This window comes from Perca fluviatilis, chromosome 8 (assembly GCF_010015445.1).
Source record: "Perca fluviatilis chromosome 8, GENO_Pfluv_1.0, whole genome shotgun sequence".
Lineage (NCBI taxonomy): Eukaryota > Metazoa > Chordata > Actinopteri > Perciformes > Percidae > Perca > Perca fluviatilis.
In genome coordinates this window covers 16,819,013-16,846,352 of record NC_053119.1, presented here as the reverse complement: position 1 = coordinate 16,846,352, position 27,340 = coordinate 16,819,013, and the positions used below count along the sequence as shown (strand labels likewise).

General features: G+C 38.9%; 5 protein-coding genes across 9 annotated transcripts; 3 read left to right on the top strand and 2 right to left on the bottom strand.

Annotated features, from left to right (window-relative positions):
• The first annotated feature begins 219 nt into the window (after positions 1–219).
• On the top strand, positions 220–5,244 carry rcn2 (reticulocalbin 2). Of its 2 annotated transcripts, none has more exons than XM_039807685.1 (8): positions 220–276; positions 786–926; positions 1,029–1,131; positions 1,227–1,423; positions 1,500–1,613; positions 1,714–1,807; positions 1,920–2,059; positions 3,187–5,244. In XM_039807685.1, exons 1-8 carry the CDS (start codon positions 238–240, stop codon positions 3,328–3,330), a joined length of 972 nt encoding a protein of 323 aa, XP_039663619.1. In that variant the 5' UTR covers positions 220–237; the 3' UTR covers positions 3,331–5,244. The 2 variants fall into 2 exon arrangements, with proteins under 2 accessions (XP_039663619.1, XP_039663620.1); XM_039807686.1 differs by lacking the exon at positions 220–276 and adding an exon at positions 299–609.
• pstpip1a (proline-serine-threonine phosphatase interacting protein 1a) lies at positions 3,939–11,021 on the top strand. Of its 2 annotated transcripts, none has more exons than XM_039807684.1 (15): positions 3,939–4,066; positions 5,403–5,503; positions 5,600–5,674; positions 5,829–5,863; positions 5,964–6,070; positions 6,200–6,262; positions 6,596–6,700; positions 7,756–7,801; positions 8,024–8,103; positions 8,627–8,725; positions 8,832–8,928; positions 9,123–9,210; positions 9,318–9,394; positions 9,746–9,840; positions 9,931–11,021. In XM_039807684.1, exons 1-15 carry the CDS (start codon positions 4,037–4,039, stop codon positions 10,057–10,059), a joined length of 1,227 nt encoding a protein of 408 aa, XP_039663618.1. In that variant the 5' UTR covers positions 3,939–4,036; the 3' UTR covers positions 10,060–11,021. The 2 variants fall into 2 exon arrangements, with proteins under 2 accessions (XP_039663618.1, XP_039663617.1); XM_039807683.1 differs by having other exon boundaries at positions 9,743–9,840.
• A 178-nt stretch (positions 11,022–11,199) lies between these two features.
• Positions 11,200–16,243, bottom strand: tspan3a (tetraspanin 3a). Its single transcript, XM_039807689.1, has 7 exons — positions 16,112–16,243; positions 14,155–14,346; positions 13,712–13,786; positions 13,393–13,494; positions 13,102–13,257; positions 12,784–12,867; positions 11,200–12,002 (listed from the first exon to the last, which is right to left on the bottom strand). Exons 1-7 carry the CDS (start codon positions 16,172–16,174, stop codon positions 11,910–11,912), a joined length of 765 nt encoding a protein of 254 aa, XP_039663623.1. The 5' UTR covers positions 16,175–16,243; the 3' UTR covers positions 11,200–11,909.
• si:dkey-24l11.2 (uncharacterized protein LOC100034462 homolog) lies at positions 16,189–26,039 on the top strand. 3 transcript variants are annotated; one of them, XM_039807680.1, is made up of 12 exons: positions 16,189–16,321; positions 21,547–22,164; positions 23,321–23,380; positions 23,487–23,539; positions 23,623–23,767; positions 23,903–24,285; positions 24,379–24,607; positions 24,718–24,832; positions 25,046–25,163; positions 25,264–25,375; positions 25,457–25,569; positions 25,800–26,039. In XM_039807680.1, exons 1-12 carry the CDS (start codon positions 16,214–16,216, stop codon positions 25,867–25,869), a joined length of 2,124 nt encoding a protein of 707 aa, XP_039663614.1. In that variant the 5' UTR covers positions 16,189–16,213; the 3' UTR covers positions 25,870–26,039. The 3 variants fall into 3 exon arrangements, with proteins under 3 accessions (XP_039663614.1, XP_039663616.1, XP_039663615.1); XM_039807682.1 differs by lacking the exon at positions 16,189–16,321 and adding an exon at positions 20,847–21,000; XM_039807681.1 differs by lacking the exon at positions 16,189–16,321 and adding an exon at positions 20,881–20,929.
• ch25hl1.2 (cholesterol 25-hydroxylase like 1, tandem duplicate 2) lies at positions 17,159–18,178 on the bottom strand. The gene is given in 3 exon segments (XM_039807688.1): positions 17,159–17,723; positions 17,725–17,953; positions 17,956–18,178. Coding segments are annotated over 3 exon segments (813 nt in total). The 5' UTR covers positions 18,080–18,178; the 3' UTR covers positions 17,159–17,263.
• Positions 26,040–27,340: the final 1,301 nt, after the last annotated feature.

The window sequence follows — 27,340 nt, the reverse complement described above, 5'->3', positions numbered from 1 at the left end:
CACTGTTCTAAATAAGGCCACCAAACCTTAGACTGGAAAGATAAACTGAGTAGGCTACATTTTGTTGATTTATCTTTGTATATTCTTGTGAGCCCTGTATGCATGACATCCTAGATAAACCGGTGGATTTAGATGCATTAGTTGGATATTAAGTTCCAGAAGAGTTTGACTTACGCCAGAATAACAAAACGTTTGATTTGAAATTTGTGACCGGAAGTACACGTCTCCTCCAGGTAAATGACTGGGTATCAACACTTGCACGGAGGACTTTCCACGGTAATGACAAAACATCTTCCGTTTGTTAGCTTTGTCGTAGTTACTTTATTATTCGCTTGTGTGCGTTGTCTTTAACTGTGTCTAATTTTTTGACTAACGCTGTTGATTTTGTCCTCGAATCTGTCTCTGTCTGTCTCATTCTCTCTGTAACACATTAAGTATAAGTATAAACAGGAATTAATTAAAACTACTGTAGACAAGTAGTAGGCTATTTCTACTAGGCTTTTTTTGCCTCTTTGATCCTCTATCTTCCTCTTAAACACGTTTGTTCCTAGTAGATTTTACAGGTTTCATCGTGCAGGACGAGGCTCACACACAAAGTTTAGTTTGTTGGTATGAACTTCCACCAGCTGTCCACAAGGTCGCACAGTTGCATTGTGGCAGACTGTCTTGCCTTGGTCATTTGAGTTTTCAACTAGAGAACTACCCTGGATACCAATTAATAGCACTTTGTAGTGTTTTCCGTTCATTCACTCATTTGTTTGACTGTTATTTGTGTTACGCAACAGATGACATCCTCTGCATTGTTGGTATTGCTGATCCTTCAGTTTGGATTTGGACAAAGCTCTCATAAACATCTCCATGATGATCATTATACTGGCCAGCAGCACAACCCTGAACATGACATGAACATCCTGCTGCGAGATGAGGTTATTATGCTTTTACTTATTTTCTTACACTCTTTAGCCCAATTACTAATCTTCATTCATCACCTGCTCACTCTTTGCTCTACTTATTTTATGCACTTCTAGGACACTGAGGAGATAAAGAAACTTAGCCCAGCAGAGCAGGGGAAAAAGATGATGGAAATTGTGAAGCGGATTGATACAAATGCTGACCATCTGCTAAATGCAGGTACATTTATGTCTCTCTCAACATTTGAAAAGAAAGCAAAGATCAACATAGGCGATGAAAGGTCATAGGCTAGTCTGCTGTGTTTTTATCACCAGAGGAGGTCACGCTATGGATTCAGCACGTCTACAGAAAATATGCTCTGGATGATGCAAAGGAGCGTTTCCCTGAGTTTGACACTGACAAAGATGGTGTTGTTACATGGGAGGAATACAACATGGTCGCTCATGACCAGCTCATTAGTTTTGATGACAGCGATGTACTGGAGGATCCAGAGCAGGAGTCTCTCAGATACGTAGGTGTACTTTTATTTTCCTGTAAGGAATCCTATTAAACCGCAGCCTGATTTATCTGTTATGTATCCCCATTAGCTCCACCTGAAGGAGAGAAGGCGCTTTGACTTTGCTGACGTGGATGGCACACCGGGGCTTAATGTGATGGAGTTTCTCGCCTTTACACATCCGTCTGAAGTGGATCATATGGCTGTGAGACCAGTTTAGCTCCTACTGCTGCAAAGCCTGATATGATAATGCATTCTTCCACCCATTATAAGAGTGCCCTTCATTATTCTTTTTTTCCTAATAGGATTTTGCCATTGAAGACGTGTTGAGTGAATATGACACCGATAAAGATGGACTCATCAGTCTGAATGAATTCATTGGAGATGTCCGTGGTGATGGTAAGACCACAGAGATTATTTTAAAACATAGAATGATCTGTTTGTTGTTAGTTTCCTCTGCTATGATCAACTTCCATCCCCTGTGCAATGTTAACACTTTTTCTGTTATCAGAGGAGTCCCCGTCACAGTGGGAAATTGAAGAAACTGTGCGGTTTAAAGACCTCTATGATCAAGATCAGGATGGCAAGTTGAATCGAGGCGAGCAGCTCCGCTGGGTGGCGCCCAATAGCTACGGCTCAGCAAGAGAAGAGGTAAGACTCAACGTGTGCCCAGATTTTGTCTGTGTGGAAAAAAAAGTTCTCTCAGGTTCAATTCAGTGGCTGGTTCAGATGATCAGTGGAGACAGAAGCTCACAAGAAGCTGTAGGATTCTCTCTGAATAGAATGAGTTTTCTGGTGCTGAGAAGACATTCCCTCACAAAACTATCTGAGTAGATTTGCATATAGACCCAATACCGTCTGCCCAAACTATTGAAAAACTGTCCTTTGTTTAAATGAGTTGGAGCCAGCTTGGGCTCTAAACAAAATGTCTCACTCACAGTGACCAAAGTACAATGCTTTAATTGTTTTAAAGTGCTCATATTATGCTTTTTGGCTTTTTCCCTTTCCTTTATTGTGTTATATATCTTTTTTGTGCACATTATAGGTTTACAAAGTGAAAAAGCCCAAAGACCACCCCAAAGGGACTTAACATCGCCAACAGAAAACACTGTTCACAAACTGCTCCAAACAGCTCTATTGTAGTCCAGCCTTTACTTCCGTGAAGAACGTGCGTCACTTTGTAACACACGTTATGATGCTCGCCTAGCTGCTAGCGTGGCACGCCCTCATACTCTGCTTCTGACTGGCTAGTTGACCTTACCTAGCTACAGCACATGTGCGACTCCCTACAAAGATGGTACAGAAGTGAGTCACTCTGTAGCTAAAACAGAGCGCTCAACACACAGGGTGAAAAGAGGAGCTGCAGCAATGTGCAGTACAACAAATGTATGGTGTTTTTTGAAAATTAAACCATGTAAACCTATTCTGATATAACCTCGGAATACAATTATGAACCTGAAAATGAACATAATATGAGCACTTTAACACAGGCAGACACTAAAGTTTGTTGATCAGAGAAAATAATAGGAACTTAATCAGTGAACAGGAAAGAGGATATTATGATAAAATTAGACTAAAACTGGCAATTCATGTTCTTATACATTAGCATAATATATCAATATCAATACAAAATTCTTGAGTTTTAATACATGAGAAAATAGATGCTCTTCTACAGTAGCTATTGCATCTAGGAATGTATATAATTTCTCTCCATGATGGCATGGCAGCATATTTGCTGATTTCTTTTCCTTGTTTTTTTTCTCTCATGTCATCAACAGGCTCTTCACCTCATCAAGGAAATGGACCACGATGGAGACGGACAGATCTCAGAGGCTGAAGTTTTGAAAAATCAAGAAACGTTCATGAACAGTGAAGTGACAGACTATGGCAGACAGCTGCATGTATCACATGATGAACTATAACTGTACTTTATGTTCTTTTCTTTTTTTTGTCATTTGTTTCCAGGAAATTGTAATGATATTTATTTCCTGTGTTGTACTTCGACAGTAGTGGATTAGCCTCACTGTTGATCTTGTACGCTAACAATCATTTGCAATATTGAATGAAATAGACAAAATAACAGGGAAACATTTTTCACACAACACTTGGACAGTTACGCACCTCCCAAAACATTTACAGTGGTGTGCAAATTCTAAACATCAAACGCTTTACAAAATAGTTTGTCTTGCAGGCCTGTTATATTGTATTTCATAATATTGTAAGCAGTTCCTGTTATTTTGTCCATTTTACATTCACATACTTCTGAAGAACAGCGAAGATCAACTGGGTGAATGATTGTAACCACTTTTTAAGGACGAGTTTTTTTTGATTACATTTTACAGCAGGTTTGTTGAGCTATATCATCATTAGTGATTATTTCACTTGTGCCAAAACTGAGTTGACGCATGTATCAGTCCAGTTGTGGCAACCGCTGGCATGTTGCAGCTCTTCCTCATTTAAATCAAATGAGTAAGCGAGTGAGTGTTGCAGCTTGACTGCTGGTTTCCTGAATGTGTCATGATCTGTTTCACTTGCATCGAGCCACAGCCTGTTACACTGCTGGCTGCTTTAAAGTGATTTAAAGTTGAGTGGATTCTCCAACAGGGACTATTGTTAACCACTGCCAAGATGACATTACAATTTAAAGATGCCTTTTGGGTGAGTCGGTGTGACGCTACTAAGCCATACTTTTTTTTTTTTTTATGTTTATGTTCAGAGCTGAAGTTGTCCATGCGTTTTTACTCAGCTGTGAATGTCAGTGTTGTTGTATTTAGTATGTTCACTGGGGTTTTGAGGTAATATCTGTCATGTGCCTGTCCACTTCTACTGTATTTATGCCTTTCATTTTGTCTGGACCGTATCTACTCTACCATATAGGCTACTAGTAATGGATTTAGTTATCTGTATATTTTACTACAGTTGGCTGAACACTTTGTCTTATCTTTTAGAATTATAATCTTTGCTTTCTTTCCTTATTCTACCTTTGAAACTCGCTGAACAGGTACTGAATTGTTGCTTGGATTAAAACATTAACTATGTATGTAGTCTTGATCAGCAACATTTTTTTTTTATCTCTGGGTTGTGTACACGCTCTATCTATAACCAGGTGTGTCACAAACTAAACAGCTCTTTCTCTGTACAACTTTTTAAAACAGTGTTGTTGTGGTGGTTGTGGTGGTTTGGTGATTTCTGCATAATTATTGAGGGTTTCCTGTTAATCTCATCTCCCCCATGGGCCCCTGATCTTCTGACTGCCTTTTCAGAGACACCTGTTACTGTAACACATGTATGCAACAATGCAAAAGACCACAACTTAAAATGTATATATAACTATTTGCTAACAGTTACACATTTTCTACCATAACTGTAAGCAAAACTGAAGGAACTGGACGGTCAGAAACAACAATCAGTTGAACTCTATTGTAGTTTAAGTTTACATTGTGAAGTTGTATGCTTCCTTTTTCCTCTTCATTATCACGCCGTTATCAGTACCCCTCATTTAAAATGTAACCCAGTAACAGTATAAATTAACATTAGAGATGTTTGTACAGAAGTCATTTTACTTCCACATTAGTCAAATTTCAGCCAAGTGAGACTACTTTTACGTGAGAGGGGGTTTTTGGTACATCTGTCACTTGCTGCTTTCCATTCAGACCCCAGCAACAGCATGTAACATTTTCCATTCTTGATGAGATACCCCCACAATACCTCTTCATGGAAAATCTCAGAAGTCATCAAAGTAAAACTTTGAGTATCATTTAAATCATCAGCTATTGCCTAAAGGAGATCATTTGGGTTTTATAAATACTGAGCAATAAAGAAACGGTAACATTTTATTTCCAAGGGATACAAAACATTTTGTATTAACAGCATTTATTTGGACTTTTACTCCAAAATGTAAAGTGTGTGTTTTGTATTAGGGCTGAGATTCCCTGTGAACATTTCCCTTCTCACCAAAAGTATGAGTATCATGGTTTGGTATTTATGGTTCCAGGGAGTGGACTTCATCAGTAATATTGGGTTTGAGACTATCAGTCAGAGACTTAATGATGGTCGACGGACATGCAAAGACATGGAGGAGCTCCTGAAAATGAGGTGGGCTCACTAATTTCTGATGAATTGTATTTGATGAATGGTTACAGTGACCTGAATATAATGTAGTTCAGCTCTATTGTGGTTGTGTCCATGTAGGGCATCAGCAGAGGAGAAATATGGCAAGGAACTGGTCACAATCGCCCGCAAGGCTGGCGGTTTATATGAGATCTGGTGGGTGTATGCATTTGAGCATTGATATACTAGTATGATATATCAGTATGTATAAGTATACCTTTCCAAGCAATACATTTATTCTGAACTATTGGACATGCAGAAAGCATTACATGAGAAAATGCATTACATTTCGTTAATTTTGTTTTCACAGCACTTTGAAATCATCTTTTGATGAAATGAAAACACGTAAGCACAGGATATATTTCCTGCATTATTTTTTCCTTTGCACTTCATACATGCCTCAGTCAGTTCTGAGTTTTTACTGGTCAGTTTTGGTGTTTTTCAGAAATTGAAAACGTAGGAAACTTGCACATTCAGCTTTCTGGATTCCTCAAGGAAGAAGTGAAGAGAATGGAGCAGTTCAGAGAGCGACAGAAAGAACAGAGAAAAAAGGTACCAATGAACAGCCTTTTTTTCTTATTTGCATGAAGAGGAAATCTAAAAAGGGTTGCCTACCAGTGTGGTTTTCTGATGACTGTGTGTGTGTGTGTTTAAAGTAACATAACTTTCTTTACTTTTTAGTTTGAAGTTATCATGGAGAAGGTCCAGAAGATAAAAGTCTCCCTCTACAAGAAAACAATAGAAGTAAGGTCAATTCATATTATCAGAGATTTCACTTTCAGCGAGTGTATTTATATTATTCTTCATAATTGTGGTTAATCTCAAGAGCAGTTGTAGTGCTGCTACGTACATCCTGCATGTGCATTACGAGAATTTTTTTTTAAAAAATAACAGTTTTTCATGCAGAATCAAATACATGAGACATACCTTTTTCTTGACTGAACCCATCCCCCCCTTCCCCCCACACCCCTCCCTCACACACACACACACACACACACACACAGGAAAAGCAAAGTGCTGATGTACAAAGCATGGGTGTTATAGTTTCATATGGTTTCTGTTCTGTTTCCCTCCTAGTCTAAAAGATCCTATGAGCAGCGCTGCAGGGAGGCAGATGAGGCAGAACAAAGCGCTGAGAAGATGGGCAATTCTCCCACAGCCACTCCCAAACAGATCGAGAAGGTAAATCTGCACTGTGGTATGACTCATTAAAAGTCCAATGCAATAATTCTATTCAGTAATGAAAAGCAAGGCTTGTAAAAGGATGAGTGCTATTTTTTCTCTTGAAAATACATCCAACCAGGGTGCCCTGGTAGCTCACCAGGCAGAGTGCGTACCATTAAGTCCCTATCACAGCGGCTCTGGTTCAAATCCAGCCCAGCGCCAAGTCCATTCTCAGTGTACAGTATGTGCACCGGAGGATTAAAGTTTCCACATCACATTTGTGTGTTGCATATTTGACCATGATTGGCTTCCAAACTAGATATATTACTCACATACTTGTACGTAAACTAAACTAAGGTTTAAGATGAGCACAGAGAATGTTTCCTTTTCAGCAGATTCATTTAAAAACAGTCAAAGCACAGTGGAGCTCCGACTGAAGTATCAATAAGAACATCTCAGTCTTTGCATTTTTCACACAAAGGCCTGGCCCCTCATTTTTTAACCACTGTAGACATTTAACTATTCAAGTCTGTTAAAACAATATTTCAAGAGTCAAGAGGAATACAAAATTTAGTAACCATATTGTAGACATTGTACAACACTCTGTATGGTGCTAATTAATTGTGTCTATCAGAACTGTCACTGGCATTTGAGAGTATACTGGGCACCCTATTAACAATGCATGCTATTAACAAATGCTAACATCAAATGTAGGTATGTTTTACATGCTATATTATATTACACTATATTTGAAAGTAATTGCTGTTGGTAGTAACCAGAGGGGATAGTTTCTCAAACAGAAGTGAAAGTTATCCACAACACTAACAGATTGGGAAATTCAATTAGCTTTGCCCTTGAAATTATTATCTAATGTAGTAATTAATAAAAGGGGTTTATGTTCCTAAATAGAGTGTTATTTAATAATAAATTGAATTTATATAGCGCTTTTCATGGACTCAAAGTCGCTTACAAAGATAACGTCAGAGCACACAATATAATATATTTTCTTTTATTGGGAAAACTACAGGTTTACAGATATAAACCCATTGTGTAATTCTTTTTTTCTTTTTCAGATGAACACCAAATCCAAACAGTGCAGAGAAGCTGCAGAGGAGGCTGGTAAGGACAAATAACAAGCCAAGTTCTGTTCTTTGTCATTTTATAACGGAAGCCACTATGGTCTACCAGAAGTTTCTTTCTTTGGTTACATTTCCTTCCCTTTTATTGAGGATTCTATACATAGTTAGATGCAGTATATAATTAAACCTCAAAGTTAAGTTATACAAGATCTTGATTTACTCTTTTTTTATTTTTAACAATAATTATTTTACTTGTCTTTAGAGAAACAGTACATGTCAAACATTGAACAACTTGACACAACTCGTCAAGAGTGGGAATCAACACACATCAACACATGTGAGGTAAAGTAGAGCACTGCAAGCTGTATTTCTCCTCTCACTGTATTTATCAAGTGAGAAATGCACACTATAGATTGACGCATTTGAAAATGTACAGACCGAGAGTGGTTGGACGTGTGATACTTCCTATAAGCAGACTCTAAAGTGAGTTACTAATCTGCTAAATTGTTTCCTGGCAACAAAGTCTTCCTACATGTGATAACATCATCAAAGCTAAGGCAGCCATTCAACTAATTTGCTATCTCTATTTATAAAGACCAATTGTCTGTGGCATGTTGCAACACAGGACAATACACTTACTGTACACACAAGAAACCAGGAAACAAAAAAGGAAAGACTTATACATATAAGACTATAAAGCATTTAAAAGCACTCAAATGACAGCTATATATACCTTTGAGTTGACAGATTGCACAGAGAGTAAAGGACATGCAGGATGCTTTTGTTGTGCAAGATGTTGCCAGTTATGTACATAATCAGTATTTTCTAGATTATTTATTATTTTTACAATCACACTCTTTTGCAGATATTTCAGCAGCAGGAAGAAGACCGCATCAGCATACTAAGGGATGCTTTGTGGGTGCACTGTAACCATTTGTCTATGCAGAGTGTGAAAGATGATGAGGTGCGTGCAGCTGTTTTCACACGTGTGGGTTGGATCTTCAGCAAGCCCTTCCTATATGTACCGTATTGTATATTGAAAATTCACTCTGGACAAACTGCTCTTTTAGTGTTACGAGGATGTGAGAAAAACACTGGAAAAGTGTGACATCATCGCAGACAACAACTGCTTTGTGGAGATGAAAAGGACTGGCTTGACCCCCTCAGGTAGGTTCCTGCCCTGCGGTTTTCCTGATTTGGATTTGAATATGTTCCGAAGTGGAAATTTTAATATTATCTCTCAGCTGCTGCTAAAACACAACAGAATGACACATTATGAAACAGGTGATGGATTGTGTAGGGCTTTACCCATGAATCATTGGTTTTTATTTATTTACTGAATTTCAATGGTCTTTCTACAGCTCCAGTTGAATACCAAAATTACTATCAGAAGAATGCTACGGAGGACAGAAATGGAAGTGCTGGATTCGTAGGGGGAGTCATGAAAAAGTCAGAATTACACAATGGATAGTACGGTTACCAAATCAATGACGATGAAAATAATGATTATTACTTAATGTTTTTTTTTCTTACCAAGTACTTTCCCCAATTTGTAGGTTTTCAAGTCTTCTGCAAGGGAACTGTTCCAGTGGCTCCAAACTGAGCATTAATGAACAAGTTACACAACCTACTGGTATAGTACCAATGTCATTTAAGAACACTGCAATTTCCAAAATGATGACAGATATGACTGTGAAGGCCACTTGATCCTTGCAACACAAAGTGTGGAGAAACTTAAGTCACATAATTATTCTTCTTCACACCAGTGTAGTTGCAATTTGGTAAAAAAATATATATATCCACATTGCTGTTTGGGAAGAACATTACAAACACAAACATGATTATAAAATGTGTTCAGCTTGCCAATGATCTGATGACATGTAATACTATCAGATTAGTCGCTCGTTTGGGAAGAAAGCTGCAAATTACAAGTGGCTTCCCACAGTAAGCGAACCATTGCTGATTATGTCATAATCCTCAGCAGCAACATCGGAAGGAGTTTATGCTTCAATTCCTGTATGTCAGGGGTCACAGCTGAGCAGCGAGGGGTACCAGGTCGTGTATGACTATGTGGCACAGGTCAGTTTCTATATGAGACACATTCAAATGTTCGAATTCTAGTTAATTTTAAGGGATATCTGTTGATTGAATGTTTCTATCCTTGTTCAGGGGGACGATGAGCTCTCTGTGTCAGTCGGGGACGTTGTGGTTGTCATAGATCAAGGTGAGGATGGCTGGTGGACGGTGAAAAGAAATGGCCTTACTGGATTGGTCCCAGGATCTTACCTTGCCAAATAATGAGTCAGCCATAGTCATGTAATATTTTGTAAATGCTTTGTCATTTAAAATTGACTCATAATTAGATTAGATTTTAATTGTTTTTATACTTGTTTTGCTACAAAACCTCATTCTGTTAGAATAATTTGAAAGACACTTTTATCACATAATAATCCTACAGATAGAGTCTGTCACATAGGCTACAGTAGCATAAGACTGTTGAATAAATTATTTATTGCTATGGCACATATTCATATTGCTTTGCCCTTACTGCTGGTGTGTTGAGTCCTCCTCATACTCATGACAGCTGGGAGATTAAGTGATCTGTTGCACAAGACCACTGCACTAAGTTTATTAATATACTGTTGTATTGTTTTATATCTGCGGTCCTAAATGTTGTGCAGAACATTTGATTTCTGTTGTTGGCCCGTTTATAAGTTTTATGTATGGTTATTGTTTCTATTCTGAATGCTAAAAATAATAATTATATGTGCATTTATTTGTTATTTATTCAACATGACAGAAAAATGTGTTTTGTTTTTGAAACGTTGTTTTCAGCCACCGCTAATTAAGAAAACTATTTGGCATTATTGCTTTATTTTTTCTCGCTATTCTTAATTTGGATTACAAAAGGACCAGACCAGAACAATCCAACAAAGCAGCTGTAATACAACTGGGCACTATTCTTGGGTCATGTTGCTAAGCAATCTGCTCTCTCTGGTTCATTGCCTACCCCCTAACCAAAGCTGAGTCTATTAACTACCATAAGTGTCCACAATGCATGTTTGGTGGTCACAAGATGTTCCAGAAGCAGATACAACTACATCTAGTGATTATTCTAAGAGCTATTTAATATGCATACATGTGTTATGAGTCAATGGGAACCTAGAACCTAGTTTGAAGACATAAAGCTACAAAGCAAAAAATATTAAACCTCCTGGACCTGTTACACCCCTCCCTCATGGTAAACACCTGAACTTTGACCACTCTTTTTTTGGACCAAGTTGACTCATTCTTCCAATGAAAGCAGCCAGTGAATATGAGCTTTGTTTGGACGAAAAAAAAGAAAAAGAAATCACACTTTGTGCAGCAATTTCATCTCTTTGTAAAGATGTGAAATTTCAGAGAAATTAAAACAATAAACCAGAAAATACACTCACATAAACCTTTCCCACATTTAATTTACATTCTTCAGTCTAGCTATTGCTGCATTTCAGCAAATCAAGTTCTACAACTACCATCGTAGACTGTTGAGACAAAAACAAACACAGCTATAGGACAAAGTCTATCTTGACTTAAGAATGCATTACTACTTGACAAATCCCACATACTAAACAGGATTAAAAAGTTTGATTCTTAAAAGAAAGACCAGGTAAGCAAAAGCCAGTTAAGTTACACAGTTTACACGCAAGAACTTGCCATTGGCTTGGGCTGTGGTGTCCACTATTTCTTGACGGAATGCTGCAGGTGAAAGGTGACTTAACTAAAACTGAGCTGTAATAGTAGAAGAAGAATAGTAGTAGCAGCAGTAGTAGTAGTAGTAGTAGTAGTAAAGGATAATATTATACAGTCTTTCACTGAAGTACAGGATAGATGTAAATATAAAATATTCAAAGCCATACACATAGTGCAAACTAACATGAAAAAATTACCCTGTGTGCATTTCACTCCATACACAGATCGAGGTTTTATGCCCTCGTGCCTATAGCCTATTTGGTCCATAGCTTTTTTTTGGGGGGGGGGAACAGATACAATATATCACTTTAGTGTGGTTGGTGTTTTAAGGTTAGTGTGGTAATAGATAATTGTCATGCTCTCTCCGACGCCACATTAATTGTGAAAGTGTGTTGTGGTGAGAAATGTGTTCTCCTTTATGCATAGGTGCCCCCTGTAATAAGAAGCTCATAGGCAGGATCTCTGCTTCTGCGGCACAGCACGACACATGCACACAACATCCCCAGCATCTAGAAAAAAAAGAGAGAGAGAGACGCCTTAGTGGTTTTGGGTTTACTTTTCTTTTTTTTTTATAGTTGTTAGTCAGTTACAACCCTTCAGAAATGATTGGGCCTCATCGTAGTTGTGTAACTCACGCTACTTTGTTTGGACTTCAGAATTATAGTACCAACAGTGAGACGAAAAACAAATAGACCAAAATAAATAAAAGGAATAGTTCAAACATTTTGGGATAAGTTCCTTGCTAGGAGTTAGATGAAAAGATCAATACCATTCTCGTGTCTGTATGGTAAATATGTAGCTGGAGCCAGGAGACCGTTAGCTTAGCGTAGCACAAAAACTAGAGACAGGGAAAAAAAGCTAGCCTGGCTCTGTCCACCTACCAGCACCTCTAGTTTAAAAACAAGAAGTTGTCGTTTTATGGGGTGTTATATGTCGGACTATATTTTGGCCAGGTGCAGTGCTAAACTAAGTTAAGCCTTATGTTAAGCTAAGCTAATCGGCTGCTGGCTGTATAGCCTTATATTTATCAGACAGACATGAGAGTGGTATCGATCTTCTCAGGCATATAGAAAAATCTTGTAGGTGCTGTGATTTTTAAATCATTTAGCAAGTATGACTCTTTTATAAAACACTGAGGGTGATGCTGCTGACCACGGAGCCTCTTGCTCAACATCCTATAGAATTACAGTAAATAAAATGCGGCATAGGTCCTGTAAATAAGAGAATACAGATTCTACTGAAAACTGACAATGTTCTACAAAACGAGGTATCTTGATGAACGTTACATACCTGAATAGCAGCAAATGTCAGAGCAGTCCAGATGACATACATCATGATCTCCTTCAACTTCTTCACAACCAGAGCTTCACAACCCTACACACACACACACACACACACACACACACACACACACACACACACACACACACACACACACACACACACACACACACACACACACACACACACACACACACACACACACACACACACACACACACACAAAAACACACACACACACACAAAATTCAGACCTCAAACTGGAACGAGTCACTCTTCTTTACAAATAAGAGGTGTTTGGTATGAAAACTTGACAGGTGGTTTTACTTCTTGGTAGAGATCTTCAGGATGAGTGAGGGACCCTGTGCAGCTGCTTCCAATGTTAGATATGCAACAGCTGATGGGTACGCTGTTGTTTTTGGACTCTTCATACCAGTGTGTATTCTGCCAGTCTGAGTAGTTGTGGATCCCACAACACTGAAGCTGTGAAAATGAAAACAATAAAAACTCAAGATTACTTTCAACTACTTGCTTAGTCAGAACAAGTCTAGCACAAATGCGGGTGAAATGACAATCGGTATATCTGATTTACAGAGGAGACAGTATTTCTGTCCTCACCTGTCTCTGGATGTAGTCGATGGCACGGCTCTGGGCATTGCTGTTGGTGCCATTGTATTCATCATACACTTTCTTGATAGAAATATTAACTTCATTTTCAACCTGCCAAACGTTTAGAAGGGTGAGACTAAACATTTGATGAACAGTACGCACCAACATGATTGCAAACACAAGCAGATTGGATTAGGTTATCTATGGCAGACAGATTGTTCCTGCTCTTCTGGGTGAAGTTATTTGGAAGATCAGCTGAGTTACAAGTTAAGCATCAAATAAGGCCAAGAAAAATAAACATGCAATGGCTTGTATTTGACTTTCTCACCTTTGCTCTGTAAACATATCCGAGAACCACAACTGCTACTTCCGTCATGAAAACCAGCACGAGAATGACAACAAACTGTGGATTGAATTTCAAAATGTAATCTACACAGACAACAGACAATTAAATGCAGAAAAGTAAAGTGTGGATTGTCTGACACTTTGGCATGTTTAAAGTTAGACATAATACTACGACTTATGAGAAAAGGCTTGAATGATAGGCTTTTTGTGCAATGTATTTTGTTTTGTACTTCTGCTATGTATAATTATGTATGAAAACTGAACATGCTTTTGTCAAATTTGATGTTAATGCCCTTTTCTAACGCATCCTTAGACCCCACTTTTCTCTTAATAATGTTTCACAGTTCATCTTAGATCAATTACTCACTATACAAGGGCTTTAGTTCCCTCATTTATCGCGTTAAACTTGTCAACTGGTTCACTCACCGTTGTAAGACCACAGTAGCTCTCTCTCACTGTAGCACAACATCCAATGAGCCCAATAATGAAAAGGAGGGCTCCAACTGCAATAATGGTCACTGCTGGGATGAGAGTGTACACGTCTTCAAAGAAGTGATCGTAATCATCGTATGTGATGAAGACGTAGGCTCCGACATAGCACAGGATCCCAGCGGCGGCCTGAGGGTGACAAAAACATCAACATTTTTACTCAAGGTTATCCATAAAGGGGAAGGAAGTGGTAACATACCAGAAAAGGGTTTTCAGTTTTTTGGTTTTTGTGATAAACATTTATTTATTTATTTTTTAAACAACATACAAAACATACAATTTGCAACAGCAACAGGTTTTCACTTTTTCAAAGTGTCTGGGTTGGGTTCTGCTGCACCACTGACTAGTCTACAAGTAGCCAGTCACAAATGGCTCCACCTCAAACTGCTGCACACTAAAACGCTATTTATGTATTATTTATGCATCTGTAATGAATGATAATGTAGCAATATTGTGTATATATATATATATATATATATATATATATATATATAATAATTAAACACAAAAATAAGTGTACTTAATACTTGAAGTACATTTTGCTGGTGAATATTTTTTACATTTGCTTTACTTTTACATGTAAAGGAGTTTTAGAAGGATAAAACTGGACCTGCAGTTTTACCAGAATGACCTGAGGACCTTTTATCAATATAAAATAAACCACTACATTAACTAAGCTGTCTTCTTGTATTTTTTATATTTCTGCTGCTTGGTGGATTAAGATTAAACTGGGGGGGTCAAAACAGTGATTGCAAACAGCAAACAACACTCAGTGGTGAAAGAAGTACTCTTTAAGTATTCTTTACCTGAATAAAAGAATACCGTAATCCAAAAATTCTCCATTCGAAGTAAAAGTCTTGAATTTAAAATGTTACTTAAGTAAAAGTACATAAGTATTATGTATTGGCAACATGTATACTGTAAGGTATCAACATTACTCTTTATTTAGAATAGTGTTATATTATTATAGAATATTATATTATTCTGTTTTTATCAATACAGTATATGATGTAAGAGCATTTTGATGTTGTACTGCATCAATGTTTAGCCAATTTTAGATACGTATATACTACTGGGTACATTAGTAGTATAGTACTGCATCATATTATATAAGCATAGAGTGGTGGATGAAGTATTCAGATATTTTACTTCAGTACAAAATAGCAGTACCACAGTGTAAAAATACTCTGTTACAAGTAAAAGTAATGCATTCAAAATCGTACATCAAAATATACTCAAAGTACCAAAAATAAAAAAGAAATACTCATTATGCTGAATGGCCCATTTCAGAATATTATACATCACTGGATTAAAATAATTGGTGCATTAATGATGTCAATTTAATGTTGCAGCTGGTAAAGGTGGGCTACTTTGTATACTGCGGGTATTTAATTTTTTTGTATGAATAATCTAAATCTGCAAAGAAACTAACTAAAGCTATTAAATAAATGTAGCGAAAAACAATATTTGCCACAAATATGTAGGCCTAGTAGAGTTCATGTAAAAAGTAGCTTGAAAGGGAAATACTCAAGTGAAGTGCAAGTAGGCTACCTTAAAATTGTACCCGGTAGCTACATAAGTAAAAGTACCGTAGCTATTTCCATTCCACCACTGAATACTGCATTTTTCTAAGCAGGCAAATGGTCTTTTTTTTTTTAACTATAAAACGTAATGAAAGGTACTTCATTTAAAAATGACAAATCATTAAAGCTTAGATATTATATATCTTAAGTAATGTCTTTTCCACTGCCTTCTCAAACTAATCCCTCCCTGGTTAAACAAAGGTCGGCTGCCGCAGCTAGCCGAGCAGCTGACTGCACACACAGCTAACACAGCTACACACAGCTAGCTATAGTGACGCACGTTTAAAACTGTCAAAAACCTCCAAACTTACCCAAAATATCAGGTTCAGAAAAACCAGGACAGTCTTTGACGACGTGATGCCGCACTGCCCCATCTTAAACACGGGGTTTGGTGCTGTACGTGTTGGAAAATAATGCAGGTTTCTACTCAGACATGTCCCAGCCAGCTCCACCACTCATCCCAACGCTGCCTGTCACTGGATCTGGCTGTACTTGCACCGAGGCGACGCAGCACAACCAGGGTAACAACAAGCACTCTAGGAACAAATAACTTACCCACCCCAAACTGTAGTCAATAGTAGGCTATAGTTACCAGAATATGATGTATTCAATATTTTTCTGTTGTTAGCATTTGATATATGTAGTCAACCATTAAAGATGAAGCCTATGTTAATTAATCTAAATGACAGTTGGAGTAACTTCTGATACCTAGCTAGTGGTGGAAAATATAATTCGACTTTTATACCTAGCCTACTTGTGCCTTATACATAAAACATTTTATCAGAGTATCAGTACCACCAGTATCACCACTCTGGGATTACTGGTCAGATTACATGATATTAATAATACAAGATATACTGGTGTCACAATAGAAATCCAAATATAGGATAGGTTGAAAATGAAAAGGGAAAACATAGGCTACTAACCCTGAGTCAACGGTCACTGAATCATCAATATGTAGGCTACACATTGTTGGGATTTATACATGTAACTTGATTATATAATTTATACATAACTATATGTAGAACCAATGGCACCCCAGCTATGACGATTTAAAGTTGAAATGTAGTCACATAATAGCCCCTTTTTTCTTTCCTGGGATTAAACTGGTAGAGAGAAAAAGTGAGAGGAAAAGTGTTGCGTAAACCATGTCCAAAGCTCAGGATTACTTTCAAAGTAAAGAAACCAGATACACTGGGAGACAGAGGCATTTAGGCATTATTTAGATTGTGCACATATATAGTTCAACTGATTGAACATACTATATTATTTGTTTATTTGCTCATTATCATGAAAGCTACATGAAATATCTTTTTTTGACAGTGTTGTTTCTCAAATACAATACAGTAACATGCAGCAAAAAGAATATGTTCACATTTTAATATCCACATGATTTGGAAAAACAAACACAGACACATACAAGCAATCTATCAATAGCTGTTACCAATGGTGTTTATAGCCTTCTATTTCATAGCAGAAAAGCTGAAATCAGCATGCGTGCCAACATTTTTATCCCAGTGGGTAAAGTGTGGTGCAAAATTGGTGTTGGGTTTCTGATGGTGCACATCGTGTTTGCTGGGCCCTCCATAGATGCCGAACGGTATCAGGCGTGATGTGGACCAGGGGAAATCATAGCCACAGTGATCCTCAATAGAAACGTAGACATGCAACACCATGAAGGCCCATGTGGTGAGTTGGTGACACCTCAGGACCATAGGATTCAGAGTGGTCCAAAAGCCCACTGTGACCAACTCCCATCCGCCAAGACACTGAGTGGCTAAGGCAAAGGGAGATGAGTAATTATGATGGATGGCATGGAAAGTGACATACAGCCAGCGGATCCTGTGATGGAGCAGGTGCCAGATGAAGTACTGGAAGTTAAAGAGCAGGAGGTTACTTATCACCCCAGCAATCAGCTCCAGCAGGTGCCCGGTCCGGCAGGTCCACAGGTGGCCTCCATGCCCACTGGGCCACTGATGCTGGGAGCACAAGAAACACGTGGTTGTACAAGGTGACACCTGCATAGTGCAGCAGTGTAGAGGCTGTGGGACGACAGCTAGGTTGGATCTTGAATTGCTGGACCCATGCCCACCTTTCTCCCATGATGTCGCAAACAAGAAAGGGAAGGCACAAGACAAAGTAGGAAGACACAGAACAATAGGAAAGAGTGGAGATTGCAAATAGTCTCTGTAGTTGAGCATCATATCCCACACAAGCTGCAGCAAAGAGTCGTCTCTTAAGCATATCCAAAGATCTACGCTGGTATTTGCAAGATCCATCCTGAAGTAAAAATCACTAGGATATCCTATAAGGCTACGTTCAGACTGCAGGCCAAAGTGGCCCAAATCCGATTTTTTTGGGGTCAAGTGACCAGGTCAGGCTTCTTCATAAGTAGTGTGAACACTCAAATCTAGCCCAGATCTGATTTTTTCAGATCAGATTCAGGCCACTTCCACATGTGGTCCTGAATCCGACCCAGATCTAATTTTTTTCAATGCGACCGCAGTGTGAACAGCCAAGGCGGATTTGATGTGACTTTTACCTCAAAAACCCTTGCTGCGGCCACTCTCCCCGCTGGGAGGGGCGGGGCCCCCTGCTTTTAGTGCGGCTGTTAACCGGGGGCGGACTGTCCTCAGTGTTCCCCAACCGCGCGTCGCATCGCCAGGGCGGGGATCGGCTCACGTAAAAACAGTGTTGTATAAAGTACTAGAAAGCAATACTTGAGCAAAAGTACAAGTATCGAACTAGAAAAAGACTTCGGTAGAAGTGAAAGTTACCTTAAATATTAAGTAAAAGTCTTAAAGTATCTGATATATACTGTACTTAAGTATCAAAAGTAATTTTCTGATATTTAATGTACTTAAGTATCAAAAGTAAAAGTAAAAGTTTTTTTTTTTTAAAAGCAAGCGGTTAGAACTTTTATTGTGGCTTTCTTATAGTAAAGCATAAAGCATATTCAGGGACTTTTCAGACACAATTCTCTTAAGTTCAAAGAACAAACAGCATATGTTTAGAGCTGACATCAATGTACAGAAACATTTCTTGCAACACGGGTGTATGATGTTATCTTCACCACTACCCTGTTCACCGAGTTCACCACTATTGTCGGGGTGGTCAAAGGGCTCAACATAAAAAAAAATCCCCACTGGCCCCCGGGGCCAGTAGATCAGAGTTTTGCTGGCCCCTTCTACATTTTTACTGGCCCTGAAAGAAATATCATAGGTGTGATTGGAAAAGGACAAAAAAGCAGGAAAAAAGCTAGCCACTGCCACTGGATGTTGTGCCATTAGCAGCAAAGCTAGACCAGGGGTCATCAACTACATTCAAATAAAGAAAATAAAATTATACCTAATACGCATCATCTTGTCATCTTGATATTTTCACTTTCTTACTAAATTAATGCTATATTTTTTACATTAGTAAGCAAACCCCTAAAAACATGGAAAATCCATAATGATAACTAGATAGGCTACTTAACTAGAAAATGATCTCAGATTAGTCCTGTATGCCTAATTTGAAATAAGACGATTCTGTTGCTAAATAATACAACCGGCAACATCGTCAACAATGAAGAACGCGTCATTCACGTGCATATTAAGTAGCCACGTGTATTTGTTTTGGTCTTAAAATACATCCATAGGTTTACCGCTCCAGCGAGAGGATGGCTCGTTTAGAAATCAGCTACGTTTACAATAGTTTGTCCAAAGTTCAAGATTGGTTGCAAATTAAGACAAACAATTAGACTACAAACTGACATCTTTCATTTTAGCTCGTTTGTAAAGTCGCTGTTTGCAGAGTAGAGCTGTGTTTGCACAGCGCGGTGGACGAGAGTGGACAGCGCAGACTGAAATATCGGTTTCTACGTGTTTCTGCCTGTAGAACAGGTACGTGGGTTATTTATAAGTTGACTCTTTAATCATGGAGGTTTTATTGTAGGCTACCTACTTCCAGTAACGAGTGTAGCGTTAGTTCATCTGCGCCCTAATCCTCGGTAACGTTTCCAGTCAGTAATAGGCTACATGTGCTGCGTGAAGTAACGCACACACCAGTGACTGTGGCTGCAACCAGCCCGACATACGTTTTTACTGGCCCCGGGCGGGCCATCGGGCCATTGCTTATGTCGAGCCTGGTGGTCTACGATAACGGGAGGTCCTCCAGTAGGTGCTCGGGCTTCCATGGCGGTTTGCAACAAACAAGCGCTGAAATAGAGCGCGCGGTGTGCGGAGCGTGCGTAGGCTAATGCAACCTAGGAGCAGTGATTCGCCAAACCTCCCTTATTGCAGTCGCACACATTTCTTCTAATTTTAATTTTTGAGTAACGAGTAACGAAGATGCTTAGTGGAAATATAACGGAGTAAAAGTATACATTTTATCTAGGAAATGTAGTGGAGTAAAAGTGAAAGTTGACATAAATTTTAGGCTATTAGCGAAGTAAAGTACAGATACGTGAAATGTCTACTTAAGTACAGTAACGAAGTATTTGTACTCCGTTACATTACAACACTGCGTAAAAAGGTGATGTCAAAACAGTAATTGTTTTCCCAAGTAAAGAATTAACTTTGAACCTCAGCCTTTAAGCCAACATGGGTGAGGTCTTTTAAGTGCTCAGAAAAAAAAATGGAAATCTACAATTCCATTATGACCTATTTTATATAGTCATGAGTATGACTGAGCAATTTCCATCTGCTGATAACGATCATGTGAATATATGATTAAAAATTCCAGAGCAGCTTCTAAATTCACTTTGTGACAGCTGTTGTGTCCAAGTCAAGAATCAACTTTGAACCTCTTCACGTCCATTTCACACTCCCAAACGGTAGAGGGCGACATAACACATTTATATTCAGAGCACCTTTCGACAGTAACTAAAATATTCCGAACCACCATTTTTTTTAATTTATGTTTTTATCTTTATTGCAAATAAAGTACAATGGCAAATTCCAAAATACATATATACCAGGGGTTAGGAGGTATATAAAATATGAAAGAGTTAAAATATATATATATAACCTTTCGTCGCACGTAATGACGTAAACGACTGCGCTGTTACGTACGGATACGTTTCTTGTTGCACGTAACGGTGCAGTCACTTGTCACTTGAGGTTAGCTATATACTGTCTATGCTTGAGGTAATGTTAGCTTTTTAACACTTGTCATTACACGGAATAAGCTTTAACGCGGATCCTTGTGTGTACTTGAGGTGATGTTATATTTCTTATTTGATTTGAATGAAGTGACTTACATAGCAAAACACTTCCCACTATCAGCGGTACCTAGCTAAAGTTTAGCTAGCTAACGTTAAGCATAGAACTAACGTTACTGTCACGTGACGTTAGGTATTTTTTTGTCCATACAACGCTGAGCTGATCAACATTAAAGCAAAATGCCACGCTATTGTTTGGAGGTTAGGTAGATACAATTTTCAACATAAAGAACAAAATAAAGAAATTGGGTTCCCAGTTTGTTATGGCAGAACTTGAATGTCCTTATTGCCCAGTACCCAGACATATATATCGCTATCTGATCTCTTGTGGCTGATGAATGAGAGCAGATATTTGTATCCAGGTTTCAAAATCTTGTAGAAAGTCTTCTCATAAGATTAGAGGCGGTTCTGGCAGCCATATTAATGTCCATATTAATTACAAATGGGTGTTTGTGTCCAAATACTTTTGCCCTGTAGTGTTTACATATAAGTAAATAAGTAGATACATCTGTTTAATCTGTGTTACTGTACACATTCATTCAGGTGTTAATAATGATGGAGGATGGTGAGGGAGAGAAGATGGGTGAATCAGAGCCTGTGCTCCATACACAGCAGCTGTGTCGCTTCTTCTCTCAAGGAAGACACTGCAATTTTGGGAAGAAATGCAGATTCCTACACATAAGAGATGATGCCAAAGCTCATGAGAAGAAAACCATCAGGACACCCAGCCAGTCAGACGTTGCATCTCCAAACTCAGAGGTCCCTGGAGGAGATGTGGGGCACAGGCCTCCTCCCATTAGTAACTCCAGGGTTGCTCCAGCAGCTAGCCGCCGCCCCTGCCGCTACTTTATCTCAGGCCACTGCACTATGGAAGACCGATGTCGCTTCTGGCATCCACCACAGTTGCCCCCACTAGATGACCAGCCTGTTCCTGGAAAGAACCCAAGACCTGCACAGAGGATGCCACCAGTACCTCGTCCTGGCATCCTCCAAGAGGTCAAGCTGTGTGACCTGACAGAGAATGTCGCCATGCAGCTACGAGACACAGAGATCGAGCAGTTGAAGAAGCGTTTTCCCAAAGACCAGCTGATTATTCAGGAACAAAGTAATTGCAAAGTTACTTATTACAGGGTGGCTGTAGAGGCCACTGATCCAGACTGGGTAAACCTTTTTTTCTACCTTCTTTCTCTTGTCCTCCCTCGAAATCTTACAGCAAAAATCCACCCACATATTTTTTCTATAATACAGTAGAGCTCAGTTTTAATTGGAGAACTTGAAAAAGTCTCTTCTTCACTCAAACACAGAGTGAGAATGTATTTGGAGACAAATGCTGAAGTCTCAATAAAGTCTGAAGTAGACAATAAATAGTAAAACCATACCTACTATGCTGTGACGGCACCCATGGTGATTTTACTGTCAAAGTGTAATTGTTAGTGAATAATAGAGGTGTGAATCTTCACTGATCTCCCGATTCGATTTGATTACGATTATCATGTCAGCAATTCACTTCGATTTGATATCTCGATGCATCACAATGCGTCAAATACATTTTTCTATTAAAGCCATGTAGGATATTTAATTCATAGCTTTTCACGCTTCAAAAACAAAACCTTCTGCAGTGACTAAATAAATTGGATACATAAAACTACAGCACTGAGCACATGGCACTTCCTGAATGTGCAAAACATAAAAGAATATGTAAACAGAAATGTTGTTAGGCCTACATTAAATTGTAAACAGAAATAATCGATTATGAGCCTGCCGATTATTGATGCAGCATCGTCCATGTCCACGATTCGATGCATCGATTATTTGGTTAATTTCAACACCTCTAGTGAATAACATGGGATATTTATCAATTAAACTGCACCACTGTGATAAAATTAGGCCTATTTGTTATATGAGAAATGGGGTAAAATAGTGATTCAAACTTGGCTATTTTGGCTAAATTGGAAAACAAGTTATTTAGAAAGATTAATTTGCAATTCTACTATTCCCTTGGATTAGATTTGATAGACTTTATTGATCCCAAATTGGAAAATGTCTTACAGTGTTGCTTAGCCAGTGCCAGAATAAGGTAAGACATAGCCAACCATTTGACTGAATACATCTTACTGTCATATCAGAACTATTAATCCACTTTATCAGCATTGTTATAGAAACCATAATCCACAAGTTTCACACTCCTGTGAATCATTAATGAACCAACCTTTTTTTGTCATGCTTTGGTGTGATAATAGGTTACATAGATGGAAATTACCCTACTACAGTACTATCTGGTCCAGATGATATACTAACTGAGCATTTTAACTTCTAGCCCTTTGATCTGAAAGAAGTCGACATCATGGTGAGCTTCCCAGACAGTTACCCCAAAGAGGTAAAGACCACTGCTTCCATTTTCACTACAGGTTCTGTAATACACTATACAGTAAATGGTTGACATGAAAAGAACAGTTCCTTATCACCTTGATACATTTTCTTAGATTTTTACATTGGACATACCGTTGGACCAGGAGCTGCCGCCAATAATGGCAAGGTAAAAGCATGTACAGTTTATTTTAAACATGTAATGTTTGGAGTCATTGGTGGTGACATTTATATAAATCCTTGGCTATGTAGACATGTACAGCAAGCATCATTGGAGTGGCTTCAAGCCAAGCATGCAACCAATCAGCTTCTGGGAAAGGTAGAGCTGCTCTTCCGGCCTTTTCTTCGCTGGCTCGATCGTAGTTTGGAGAGACTGTTCACTGAAGGAGCCCGGCAGGTGAGACTGCAATCTGCACGAACAGAAGATTGTGAATTGCGTTTTCCCTTTTGAATTTACCGAAACAACCTGTAAATATCTGCTTTCATTTTATTTTCCCAATGCTGAAAGATTTTCTCTTGAATGTTTTTGCAGTTAAAAAAAGACATTGATTTAGAAAAAGCTGGATTGCAGTTCATACCGTACCAGGAACTCCAGGCAACAGTATGTGAAAAATCTGTCAACGATCATTCATCTGACACCGCTGCTGCAGGTGAGGATGTCACTGATGAAGGAAAACTGGAAAAGACAGATAGCGAGAGGAAATTGGAGGGAGGGAAGTTAGTGCAGCAGGAGGGTCCAGGTGGTGATGAAGGGCAGCAGCAGGAGGGGGAGGAGGAAGCCAGTCATCTGGTGGAGAACATTAAGATCAGTGATCCCCGCAGAGGCACAGAGGTAAAGCTGCTGGGACTGCGGCTGGGAGAGAACACAGCCACCGTAGTGGCCAAACAAATCACTGTTTGTCTTCAATGTAACAGGTAAGGACAAAGCGCTAAATGTCATATATCAATTTCACAAATTAGACCGTTTAATCAGAATGACGCACTTGACTGTTCCTGTCCTGTCTGCAGGTGTAAGGTAACTGCAGACCTGACACTGACTGGGAGGGCACCCTGCACAGCTCAGTGTGAAAAGTGCAGTGCAAGCATCAATGCTGCATTCAGGCCCTGCATGCTGCACCATTACAGCGATGTCCTGGGATACCTGGACCTTCACAACGCTGCACCTGCTGACCTTGTTCTTCAGGAATGTGAACTCATTGTGGGCTGCCTCAGCTGCTCCCAGGAGGGCCCTGTGCAGGTGATGAAACTGGTCATGTTCAGCACTGCACATCTGTTTTGTTTGAAAATCAGTACGAAATATCACCTGAAGTGAAATATGTCATCTCTGAAATTGCTTATTTTCATCAGAACCTTTCCTATGGTCAAACAAAGGAGTTTAATTGTGAGCACTGCCACAGCAAACTCGGGATTCTGGCTGAGAGCACAAGATTCCAGTATATTCAGCCACGCGCCAGCAAAACAGGTCCACCTACACCCAGCTCACCTACATTTGCTATCAAAGGAATCAGCAAAAGTTTAAGATCTTACAACAACAAAACTGCCAAAGTTTGCTCTCTCACATCACATTGTTATTTAAAAAGCTACACAGTGCATGAAACACAGTGCATGAAACCCTTTCAGACCAGAATATAATAATGTATAATAAAGAATAATAATTCTTGTCCCCTTTGTGCAGGTCCAAGTGCTTGTGCTGTTAATTGTAAGACGATAAGAGATCCTGCTGTGCAAAAGGGGAAGCCCCTGCCAGAAAAAGGAGTATGTAAACATTACAGACAGAGCCACCGCTGGCTAAGGTACCATCGTCACTATGTCCTATCTCATTTCACGTGTCTGACATGGAAGCTCTGAGAAGAGCAAGTATCGTGAAAGCTTTGTGCCACTGCCTGCCTTCAGGTTTCCCTGCTGTGGCCGGGCTTACCCCTGTGATGGGTGCCATGATGAGGACCAGGACCACCCAATGGAACTGGCCACCAGGATGATCTGTGGCTACTGTGCCAAAGAACAGGTGAGCTAAAGACTGCTTTAGACTGCGGCAAATGTTAGACTTTGCCTCTGAATTGAAACTTTGTATCGTTTGTTGTTGCAGCCGTATGGCAATGGAAAGCCTTGCATCAGCTGTGGAAGCATGATGACGAGAGGTGCACGCACCAGCCACTGGGAGGGAGGACTGGGATGCAGAAACAAAGTCAAAATGAGCAGGTACATCTATATCTAACGACACTAAGGTCCACATTTGTCTACTTTTACGTTACTGATTACATTACTGATGAAAACATAATGGTACTGTAGTTGTAATGGCTTTAATTATTAAATATTACAAAGCACTGAATAGCTCCAACTCTAGTAGCAGTTTTTTTTTTTTGTTAAAAAAATGTTTACTTTTGTTGTCAGTGGTTAAAAGATTAAGTTAGTTTTTTGTTTATTTTCAGAAATGATCGACATAAATATGCCAACACCAACAAAACGATTTCAAGGAAGGCCGTCTGTGAAAAGAAGTAGTTGGTGAAGAAGAGCATTATCCCCCTAACTTATGAAAAGACATTTATAAATGATTTCAAAGAAATTATTGCACATTTTCTCCATTGAATCATGTTGTTGTGATTTTTCAGTGTGATTGTGAGAAGTGTTGAAATTGAAAAGTCTGTCAATTGAATGTGGATTGAATTGGATGACTTGTGAGTTTTATTTTTAAGATTTCTGTAAATCAAAATGAGGGTCTATTCTGCAACTCGGATTAGAAAACTATCTGGAGCATATTTCACTTTTACAAAAAAAAAGCGTCTTTGTCCATGTGCAACATGACCTCATGACTTGCTCCAACTGGACAGGCGGCCAACAATGGGATATGTTGGCTAAGAGCTTCATGACAGTGCTGTATAACCACATATTCTTTGTTCTCCTGGAATAATTGGCATGTTCATACTACCTACACCAATACTGCCACATGATGCTCAACTCTGTATGAAGTATTCATTGATGGACTTGGACTAGCTGTACTTCTCCTCTTTGACAGAAATGATTAACTATAATTAGCATTTTATACATCACAAGCATTCACAGCTTTACCCGTGGATTCATGCAATCCACCATGAACACATGGTGCCTTTTTTCTTGGTCCACTGAGCAGCTCGGCATCCCAGAACGAATGACTGTTGGACCCAATTATTTTAAAGTGTCACACACTTTCAGTTTTTGCGAGCAAAGCAAACCCCAAACAACTTCCTGTTCTTTCTTTTCTCACAATGTAAATACAAAGTCTTAACCTTTTCATATTTTGCTTACAAATCCCACAGAGGAATAATAAGCTTTTGAACAAGAACACCAAGTACTGTTTGTCAGGCTTTCGCCAAGAGGTCCAGTACAATACAAAGGGAATAAAGGATAACCCGTACTTGACAAAGTTCTGAGCTTGGACTGGATGTTAGACTGACTTGAATGTAGAATACATTACAAATAAAATGACACAGCAAAAAGGGGATTCAAAGGAAAAAAAACTGATGGAGATACTGATGCATGTGGAGGCCAGGAATGATAATTGGTATCATGTCTTATGTTGAGCTTGAATGTTTATGCTATTTGCCGACCGGCTGCAGTAGGACATCCTGGTATTTTTGGCATACTGCATTTGACATACTGTGCATCGGTACATACTATATAATTTCTGGCATACTAAATAGTATGGTAGTATGGGTATTGGAACACAGGGTTACTTTCATCTCCATGACAACTGGGCAGCTCCATCTGCTAAAGGCCATAAGATACACAGAGCAAGTGGACTTAATTAAAAAGGTTTTTATTTTATTTTTTTCAAATGTCTTTATCAGTCCTTTTGGTTTTACCTAGGTGGGTTCAAAGATTGCCTTTGCAGCTGTTGTGCTTGCTGTGTCTAGAAATCAATTTATATACAAGTACTGCATGACGGTTTTTGATAAGTTATCTTTTTTTTTTTAAGCTGAATCTTTATAAAATG

Excerpts from the sequence above, each read along its gene's own strand:
- rcn2 (XM_039807685.1), top strand. The coding sequence starts at position 238 with ATGACTGGGTATCAACACTTGCACGGAGGACTTTCCACG. Across the intron at positions 277-785 it reads TGCACGGAGGACTTTCCACG|ATGACATCCTCTGCATTGTT; the intron begins GTAATGACAAAA and ends GTTACGCAACAG. Across the intron at positions 1,424-1,499 it reads AGCAGGAGTCTCTCAGATAC|CTCCACCTGAAGGAGAGAAG; the intron begins GTAGGTGTACTT and ends TATCCCCATTAG.
- pstpip1a (XM_039807683.1), top strand. The coding sequence starts at position 4,037 with ATGACATTACAATTTAAAGATGCCTTTTGG. Across the intron at positions 5,504-5,599 it reads GAGGAGCTCCTGAAAATGAG|GGCATCAGCAGAGGAGAAAT; the intron begins GTGGGCTCACTA and ends GTGTCCATGTAG. Across the intron at positions 5,675-5,828 it reads GGCGGTTTATATGAGATCTG|CACTTTGAAATCATCTTTTG; the intron begins GTGGGTGTATGC and ends TTGTTTTCACAG.
- tspan3a (XM_039807689.1), bottom strand. The coding sequence starts at position 16,174 with ATGGGGCAGTGCGGCATCACGTCGTCAAAGACTGTCCTGGTTTTTCTG. Across the intron at positions 12,868-13,101 it reads CTGAAGATCTCTACCAAGAA|GGTTGTGAAGCTCTGGTTGT; the intron begins GTAAAACCACCT and ends GTGTGTGTGTAG. Across the intron at positions 12,003-12,783 it reads TGACATTTGCTGCTATTCAG|ATGCTGGGGATGTTGTGTGC; the intron begins GTATGTAACGTT and ends TTTTTTTTCTAG.
- si:dkey-24l11.2 (XM_039807680.1), top strand. The coding sequence starts at position 16,214 with ATGCAGGTTTCTACTCAGACATGTCCCAGCCAGCTCCACCACTCATCC. Across the intron at positions 24,286-24,378 it reads GTTTGTCTTCAATGTAACAG|GTGTAAGGTAACTGCAGACC; the intron begins GTAAGGACAAAG and ends TCCTGTCTGCAG. Across the intron at positions 25,376-25,456 it reads GCTACTGTGCCAAAGAACAG|CCGTATGGCAATGGAAAGCC; the intron begins GTGAGCTAAAGA and ends TTGTTGTTGCAG.